We start from the raw sequence: 9,938 nt of genomic DNA on the forward strand, positions 1-9,938 counted from the left end.
GGTATTGTACAAATGACTTGTAAGCTATGTGAGTTTCCTCTATCGGATAGTACAAACCTGTCTCACATCCCAGACTGATAGCCTCGATCGCTTCCGTAGTCGGATAGCTCACATTCCTTCTCCTCCGATCCTCCCCCACCTACCTGTCTCTCACGAACTAGCACACTGTCTCTGTCTCTCTCTCCTTCATTTGCCTTAAGTACGTTTCCTCATTGTGCGCGCGTTTGTGTGTGTGTGTGAGAGAGAAGGGTTGCGGAAGAGAAGGACAATTTGTGTGTGTGAGATGTCAGACAGTAACAATTCCTTTTATTCGGTAGGTTCGTGCCAATAAACGATGTTGGAAGAGTGGGTAGGGGAATCAAGTACAAAATACATAAATACAGTGCATTTACATAATACATAAATATAGTTACAACACATTAATTTGTTATTAACAATACCAGTAATTTGCAAATCATTGTTTTCTCTCTGAAAACTTTATAGACAAAGTAAGCAACATTTGGAATTAATAAAACAGTTTCTTGCAAATAAAAAAAAATGGATAAATGAAACTGAGAAGGATACAGAATTTTTCAGGAATGTACAGCTGTCGTAGATCTTTGTATTTTGGACATAAACACAAAATGTAACTCAGTTTCTTTACAGTTGCAATGGGGGCATTTTAACGAGGCAGTGGACAAATTGCTGTAACACCTCTTGTGGCAGTTTATGTTTGTAACTCCTAACCTTATAAATGAATTTAGAATAGCAATGTGTTTAATGTCAATTAAATAAGTTATGAGAAAACACTCAGTGTGTTGACAGAATTATTCCTAGGAATTTATAGCTATTAAATATTTCCAGTTTTACATCATCGTAATACCGTTCTTCTTTTATAGCAACATGACTCAATTTCCTGAATATAACCGAATTAGATTTATTCATACTTACAACTAGGTCCAAGTGTTTTGCTGTTTTGTATAGAATATTTCACTGGTTTTGTAAGCCGATCACTATACCAGAAAATAGAGTAATGTCGTCTGCAAATAAAAGAAGAAATAACTGGATCAGCTCGCAGACTAAGCTGAATACCACGTGGGCTCTTTTCGTGAATTTCGTTTGTAAGCTCATTAATAAATAGTGAGAATGATACTGTACATATTTCACCCTGCTTCAAACCCTTATAACATTCATAGTAGTCCGTCAGATCAGCCCCCACACGAACTCTAGCTTTTACTATATTTCACATGCTCAGAGACAGGGCCACCGAGAACCAGCCCGGGCCCCGGGACAGACCTCTCCGGGCCCCTTGTACTTGTAATCGTAAATTATTTTCCCAGTATATAACGTATGTTTACAATTCGAAGCATGTGTAATGCTTGGGTGCTCTGTCGAAAAAGAAAAGGAGAAGAAGAAGAAAAATCCACTGACCAAGGAAAGCGGAAATTTGTGCGAGAGAGAGAGAAGGGTTGCGGAAGAGAGAAAAATGTGTGTGAGTGTGAGAGAGAAGGGTTGCGGAAGAGAGGACAAATTGTATTTAGCATCCATGCTTTAAAGAGAAAGCTGAGAAAAGTATTTGTTCATGCGAAACCATCTGTTCAGGACACCAGCCAGGAAAACACGAAGTCGCCATAAATACTGTGAGGTTTATCCTTTCACAACAGGTAGTCACGTTGGTCGTCTCCACTGATCTTGACACGGTTACTTACGTCGTTGACCGCCGTCGTTAAACCGAAACGTGTGTGAGGCTCGATCGTTCCCGAAAAACCCATCAAGCGGTTTGTGATGTGAAATCAGTTGAGATACCGGCTAACGTCTCAGCTTGTGTGACGTCATCGTCCTCTTATCACTCAAAGGGTGTTCCTAGTCTCGAAAAGCTCGTTGAAGCTAAATACAACTAAGAAATCAAGTAGTATATGGTGATGTCACTATTATTTCTACTCAAGTGAAGTTTAACATCTAGGGTTTACCTGCCTTAATTTTTTTTAAAAAAACAACAACAAGAAAACAGCTGCGTTTGTTTCCCTGAGAAGGCTGAGGCCAACTAAAGTGCCGCTTCTGAGAAATACTGACTGACAATGAGTAAACTTCTTGACAAGCTGTTATCAAGCCCCTTCGTCACGCTCGCAGGTTTTTGAAACGGAAATCGAAATTATAGGAAGTAGTTTTTGCCCGTGTAGTTTTACCGTGAAAACAATGAAGGCGAACCAATCCAATGGGTTATTTTGTTCGTCCGGCCACAAAGACAAGACAGTCGAGTTCGGTGCTGGCATCGGTGTGGCAACTGTGTCCCTGGTCGCCGTTATCAGGCTGTGTTGCTGGGTTGTAGTTTATGAAAAAACAGAATGTATCTACGGTTGTTATCGATAAGAGCTGTTGAAAGGTGTTAAGCCTTGAACTGGTTTATAGATATGTTAATGACAGACAATCTCCCAAGAACTGAAAGTATGTGATTTAGAGTGAACCTTATGATTGCCTCGTGGTGTGTATGTGCGAGTGTGTCTCTAAAAAACAAACCAGGGCAAGCGAGATACGACTAGTTCTGCCTTTCAAACCTTAACCGGCTTATCATTAATCTTCTCGCCTTTTCAAGTTCGCTCGGGCGATGAGCTCCTAAGCACCTCTTAAACGGAAATAAAAATATGCAAAGCCATGTTTAGTAACATAAAAAAGTTTAACATGTATTTTTTGTTTATAAAGCTAACCACACACATGCATTGATGATGGCATTCTGTACTTTCCTCAACCCAACTGTTTGCGAGAAACGGTGCTCGCAAACATCGCATTGCGTGTCGATAAATTTAGCGATTCTGCAGTCAACGGGCTTAATTGTATTTGACTAGTGTTGTCGGGTTCCTGTCATCTCCGATTGCCTTTCCTAGGTGAGCGACTGTGTGTCATGGCCGTGCCTTCTTCAAAAACTGTGGACGCAGCAAACAGCAACTTTCTCCGAGCATACAAACACTACAGCACATCTTCGGGAATTTGACGACACATTCAGGCAGCTTGCACAGGTGAGCGGTCTTGTGCAAGCACCTGTCATCGACACATTCTTTATAATTTGTTTCATACCGACCTCTGAGTGTGCGTGCGTGCCGGGCGATAGAGCTTGGCAACATGCACGGCGTGTGAACGAAAATAACCTCGTGTTTATAAATAGTGACACTTCTTTTATTCAGAAATCACCGAGAAATTATTCGTCCAGAAAACCAGTAGGAACTAGTTTCGCTATAATCTCTTCTTTTGAATTATCATTTACTTTTCCTTTCTTGTCTGCGTTTCGCTGGAATAAAAATGAAGCTGAGCAGTTTCACTTCTGCTTCCGTTCTGTTGCAACTTTTTTCTAGAAAAAAATCTGTTTCCTTTTACACATCGCTGCTCCGTGTGAATTAGCATCCCCATTAGAGGCTTGGGTGTGTGGTGGAGGTGCGTGAGGGTTGTTGGTGGGGGCCGGCTGTAATGACAGCCGCTGTCTGTGGGTTTTCTCTCGGTGCTTGAGCTGTTCTCGCCTTTGTCTTCGGTTTTTCATGTCCACTGATTCCTTCATCAGGCGCCTGCACGTGCACGAGACACGCAATCCTTGCGCGCAGTGGACAGGCACAACGACAACAAACATGTCCGCAAGCCGGCTTTTCATTTGAGAATTTCTTAGAAGCCAGCAATATATGAAGCATGCACATCATTTTCAGAATTCGATGGTGACCGGTTCCGTGCACGCAAGACTTTGTTTGATCGACAACAGTAAATGTGACTGGACTACCAGTGTAAAAGGCAGGAGACGGGGGAAGGGAAGATGTCAAGATCGATTTAATGAGCTTTTTTTTTCTTTGTTTTTTATGGGCTATAGGGTGGAGGTGCTTTTTTTAAATTCAAAGTCAAACATCTCTTTCTTTCTCTAACACAAACACTGAGCTAGCTGTAGGTACACACGCACTCAAACGAAACTGTCACAATGGAAGGTTTGGCTATACTGAACACTATATCCTTGTAGTCATCAACAGATAATTTTCTTCACTTCTGTTGTCACCCCGCCTTCTTCAGCTGAAAGAAAAAGGATCAGTGTGAGAAGTCCCAATAAATTAGCCAATGGTGCTGCTCAGCAGGATTAACTTGTCAACCCGCGCATATAGGTGTGACGTATCATCCAACGTCCTATTAGGTGAGACAGACAGCACTCCAGATATACTACTCCTGCATTGTGTAATGAGTGTAAGCCATCAAATACATAGTTTATACACACAACATGTTAATGGCGTACCGTCATGGTGATTCAACGTATTTTACGGACTGCGAGGGGATGAATTAAAGCGACGTACGTGCGGTCAATGACCTCACCGCCGTGTTGCCTACGCGTCGCTCTAAAGGTCAGGGTCAGCGAGAACACGGACGCACACTTGCATTGCACATCGATGAAAATGAAACAGCCTGCCACTCATCCCTTTTCTCTTACTGAGAAATCGTCAGAGAATTGATCGCCAAGAAAACTACGGGGGATTCGCTAATCGGTTTCATTAGCAGCTTTATTAAGAAACAAGGAAGCGAAGGATGGAGCTTGAAAAGGAAATAAGGAGCAGACAAGAGGGACAGGGTGCGGACAGCACATCGTATCACACGAAACAGCGAGCACCTGCGGGTGGATGAGTGGGGGGTTGCCCGGGCAGGATTTCTCAACCACTTATCACGATTTCCCTGAATTCAGTCCAGGTTTTCTTGCTGTTTACGGAGATAAACTCTCCCTCTCTCCCGTTTGAGTAGACCGAAACAAGGCTTACTCGACTCAGACGAAATCACTTTTACTTTAGTGACCTCAGCTGACCGCACTGTAGCTGCTGTGGTATTAACTGGCCGCACTATATAGTTTTATTTGGTGGCACTATATGAATGTTGTAATATTAACTATACATGTGTACTGTAGCTACTCAAGAATTTATACATGTCATCCAACTTTCTAGAAATGAGCGAGACGTTCACTGATCAGAAGAAAAACCAGCTGACAGAAGAATTTAAAAATAGATCGTACTTTGTATGGCTTATCTGTGACTGGGTGTTCGCAGGCTTGTTTCAGAACTAACAGTTTGTCTTGATTGAAAGGTCACTCAATGAATTCTTTTCCTGCATGGCGAAAGCCCTCATTAATCTGTCACACAGTCCAAATCACGGATGCATTCACAGTACTTAGTAAACAAATAAACAGAAAGAGAGACGAAATATTTCAGTAAATAATCAATATGCAGCCCATCCTAAACTAAAGGAAATGTGTTATACACGACTACTGATCCTAAAACACACTTGCCGCACCTCTGTTAGCCCTCACCTGCCCTGCCATGAGCAGCCTACCTTCGTGGTAAGCTCCACTCCCACACAGGCTACTCTGTGTCCAGATCCGCTACCTCACACTTCGCAGTACTCGCTAAGTCGAGGGAGCTTTCCGTAAACTAAAATAGAAAATTAATGCAGTTTTTTTTTTTTTTCTTCACTGTCTTGCGAGTGTGCGTGTGTTTATTACGAGTACACTGCAGGGCGACGAGGCCGTACAGCAACTCAAAGCGAGCAGACGATACGAGAACTCGGTCACGCCTACTGCGCATGCGCCACTCGCGTTTTCCCAGAAAAGACTGGCGTCAGTTGCTGTGTGTTTCTGGGAAGCTGGTGTTCATTTCTCGACATGGCTTTTGTAGCAAGACGACGTAGGTCTCATAAGTCTCTGAGAGTCTCTGGTCCCTGTCATTTAGCGATCCGCTGTCTGATCGCAGTGTTGGGTTTGTGAGTTTGCAGGTGACCGGCAGCAGCCAGCGACGTGTTAGCAATGGTGTGTCAGATGCCAGAGCAATCAGTTAGTGTTCTGAGTTCTAAAAGTACCAGTAGTTGTGTGCCGTCGACGTTTGGGAGACGAAAGACGAGACACGATCATGGTCGGCACTGCGGAATGGCAAACAGACTTGAGTCGCCACCTGCTGTGCCGGAGATTGTGTTTATGGAAAATGGAGAAGGGGGACCGTTTCCACCACTGCCCTCGCAGGGAGCATCTCTTGCTGACTCACCAAGTACCGACAGTGAAGGGGCGGGCACCAGCTGCTCCAGAGACTCGGAACTCTCGACATCACTACCAGCTTGTAATGGAGAGACTGAGGAAACATCGTCGGAGCCAGAATGCTCGCCTCGTCCTCCATCTCACGGAATTTCAGGCCTCACCGCTCGGGAGCTGACGCAGGCACGGATAGAACAGGACAGAGCCTACCTGTACAACATCTTGCCAGCAGTCACCAGTGAGGTGGACTTTAAACGGCTCGCGGACAGTGTGACCTGTTTAACAGAGAATTGTATGTTTTATGCTGATTTGGATTCAAAAGGAGCCAGATTGTTGCTAGGTGACTCGCCTGTCGGAACCTTCATCATACGCAACAGCGCGGATCCCAAGTTTCTGTTCGCGTTGAGTGTGATGACGGAGCGAGGAGCGACTTCAGTTCGTATCCAGTACCGTCGTGGGTTTTTCCAGCTCGACTGTGAAGAGAAAATGAGACGCAAACTGCCTAGGTGAGAGCATATATCGATGTAACACAACAGTTTCATTACATTCCCTAACCCTAACCCTACACAGCATGTACACAGTTGCATTAAACATGTCTTTAGTCATTCTCCAACATTTATATCTTCTCTCTTTCATTGTATTTCTTATTCCTTTCTTGTGCCTCCCTCCTCCTTCCACCTACAGTGTGTGTCCTAGTGTCTGGGTATGTGGGCAGATATTTTTCATTTCATGCGCTGTAATATGTAACATGTCTGCACATCTAACGATCAATTTCTAAAATAAATAGTTGCAAAGGGACTGCTTGAGGCAATTGATTAATAGATTAGTGTCGGCTTGCTCTGTCTTGAGTTTCCTGTATGTGGATGAGTTGATAAAGATAACGACAAAAACATGATGGAAAAGCGATGCAAGTTCTAGTTAAGACTAGAAAATTAATCCTTAATGTAAGCAATCACACATAAGAGGCTTTTCTCTGAGTGGCTGTAGCAGCAAATGTTAACAAAATGAAGGTACAAGGAAAACGCAGATAATTTTATATGAGAACACAGTTGAGACTAATAATAATAATAAACAATGGCGAATGGTGCAAACGTGTGTGCACTTTAATAAGCGCGGCACTGGTTAATGAGGAACGGTTTGTAAATAATTACTTGTCCTTCAATAATTGTGTTCTACTTAATAATATCACACTACTGTAGACGATGTAATGGGAAACGAGCTCAAGTTTGTTAGAAACATTATTGCAATCAAAATCCGGCTTTTTCCAGTAATTGGATTAAATGATACATGGCTGTATCTGCTTTCGTTTTCGTGGTATAAGCACTCAGAACGATATATGATGATAAGAAGTATAAAGGAAGAGAATTTATTGCATCTTTATTTAGTCAGATATAGAGGTGATACGCGAGACAAAGATGTTGTCAGTAGGATTAGTAGAGTACAGTACTGCAGTACCGTAGATGAAGCAGTTGTGTGAGAGATGTTGTAGCTGTAGCTGTAGCTATGCATGTAAGTGTGTGAGTGTGTGAGTGCTGTGTGTTTACACCGTCCTATGCCTGTAAGTGTGTAAGTGTGTGAGTGCTGTATGTTTACACCGTCCTATGCCTGTAAGAGTGTAGGTGTGTAAGTGCTGTGTGTGCTGCACAGGATGTAGCTGTGTAAATACTGTTGCTGTTGCGTTGCCGGGGCAGGTTTGAGACTGTGATGGAGCTGATCGACTTCCACGTGGCGCAGTGTCGCGACGGCTTCGGGGAGCAGTGCCGGTGGCTGGAGACGTCAGGGCGGAGGGACATGGTGGTCATCCTGACTCGCCCCGACGTCACTCGCCCCCGTCTCTCACTCACCTGGCGAGACTGGCCGTCAACACTCGCCTAGCAGATCTGCACCTACCCAGTCGCTCCACTGATCTCCTACCTGTTCCTCAAGCCATCAAAAACTACCTCCGCGAGTACCCCTACAAGGTGTGAACGTCCGCGCCGCTCCACGTGCAAGTCCCGTGCGTTGCTCGGTGCAGGTGCACCGGCCTGAGAGCACGCATCCACCGAAAAGCGGCAGGCCTGCAGCATCCAGAAAGCGCCGCTGCACGCAGCACCAGACACGGACTAGTTTCTTTAACAAGACTCCCGGACCAAGGCTGGAATATGTGTGTGATGGGTGCTGCTTGAAGGGAAAGAGAAAGACTGTTCCCTTTACCCGCCGCCCCCGATCAGGTGACTATGTAAAGAGAAGAAGAGAAGGCGTTGGCCACACCTTGCGCTATTGAGAAGAAACAGATGTGTGAACCAGTGATAGGCTTGTCGGATACCAATGACCCAAGTGGACTAGCACCACACCTAGCAAAGTCAGGCTAGCAGTCTAGGCACACACACACACTTGCGAAGTATCTTCGCCTTTTAAGCACCAGCCCACAACCGCTGTTGTTTATTTATTTGAAATTTACTTTTTTCGTGTAGGAGAAAACAACCAAAAAAAAACTACCAGCGAAAAATGTTTGCTTTAAACGTTAAAAATTACTTTTTGTTGGTTTGTCATAATGTTTGTCGATTTTTATTAATTGTATTTGCCTTTCTTCGATGTATTCTTAAACTTGTTTTAAACTTGTCACAAAGTATTTTAGAGCTTGCTATTTCTTCGTCTAAAAAAACCACCTAGTCATACCAAGCTGTATGAAATTAAATGTATTTAAAAAAAGGACAAAGGGGGTGGGGACCGTAGGGCCCTATAGTAAGGTGTGCCGCTACGAGACAAGCTGTCGTCGACTTTTCTGCCAAACAACGAGGACATAAGGTTGAGGGCACTGTAGTAAAGGACTGTCAAACCAGGAAGCCACCACGCGCGGTGTTTCCGTGGAACTGTCGTGTACAGGATTACATGGGCGACATCTTTGATTGGTCAGGACGGCGAAGCTGAACTGTTTGCTGGTCGTTACCGTGTGGGCTCTTGTGTGGGGGAGTGGACATCACGTGACAGTGAGTGGTGCGAGCTCTTCCTCACACTCTTATTATAGAAGGACGGATCGACGGGTCGAGTGTGTGTGTATGAGAGAGAGAACATGGGGAAGGGAGTGAGAGAAATGTATATTATTATATTTATGACAGATATAGCGAAACTCGTGTTTTTATTTTGTGCTGTTTTATTTTATTATTTGAGGGAGGGGGGATGAGAGTGAGTGGCAGAGAGAGAGAGAGAGACTTTAAATAAAGTACTTTCATTTTCATGTTCGTGTAAATACCCACAAATAAATTATGACAGATGCACGATCAATCATGACATGCGTAGCGTCTTTAAATTGGAAATTAAACATTGAGCACTTTATTGCCTGTGTTCAGCCTCAAGTTGTTGAGATGTTCATTAATTGTTATCTTTCACCTTACCTTGAGCTTCAAAAAAACATTCTGACCTATCAGTGTGAGGGGCTCACTGGCCTACTGTGCTTTACAGTGTTTGGGACCATCCCTGCTGACAGACACACGGTCTTCTGAGAAATGCGTGAGTGGCGTGTGGGGGCTGGGGGCTGGGCTCGCTACAGAATGTAGTTGTTGTAGTCACGGAACAGCATTTCTCAAAACTTCGACTCGTCTTCTAGTCATTTCTTCTTGATAGAGCGTAGGTATTAAACACCAGTGTAGATAGTAAACAGTGTAGAAATATCAATTATTTGTCGTAAGGAAACCTAGGGATTATAAAGGAATTAATTAAAAAAGTTATATTATAAAATATTTTCATATATTTCGGTTTTGTCCTAATTGGAAAAATGTAGAGTATTAACAGTCTGAAAATGAGTAGAATGTGCGTCTCGAGTTATGTTTATATATTTCTTAATGTGTTAATTATCTACTTTTTGACTTTAAAAGATTTATTTACAAAAAAAAACAAAAAAGAAGAATGGTAAATGTAAGAAATGGCATCAGTGTCTCAGCATCACTTTAAG

General features: G+C 43.4%; 1 protein-coding gene across 1 annotated transcript; it reads left to right on the forward strand.

Annotated features, from left to right (window-relative positions):
* Window positions 1–5,593: 5,593 nt before the first annotated feature.
* Window positions 5,594–9,322, forward strand: LOC112556502 (cytokine-inducible SH2-containing protein-like). Its single transcript, XM_025225576.1, is given in 3 exon segments — window positions 5,594–6,513; window positions 7,699–7,832; window positions 7,835–9,322. Coding segments are annotated over 3 exon segments (1,002 nt in total). The 5' UTR covers window positions 5,594–5,785; the 3' UTR covers window positions 7,975–9,322.
* The last annotated feature ends 616 nt before the right edge of the window (window positions 9,323–9,938 follow it).

Source organism: Pomacea canaliculata, linkage group LG1, assembly GCF_003073045.1.
Source record: "Pomacea canaliculata isolate SZHN2017 linkage group LG1, ASM307304v1, whole genome shotgun sequence".
In the NCBI taxonomy this organism is placed as follows: Eukaryota; Metazoa; Mollusca; class Gastropoda; order Architaenioglossa; family Ampullariidae; genus Pomacea; species Pomacea canaliculata.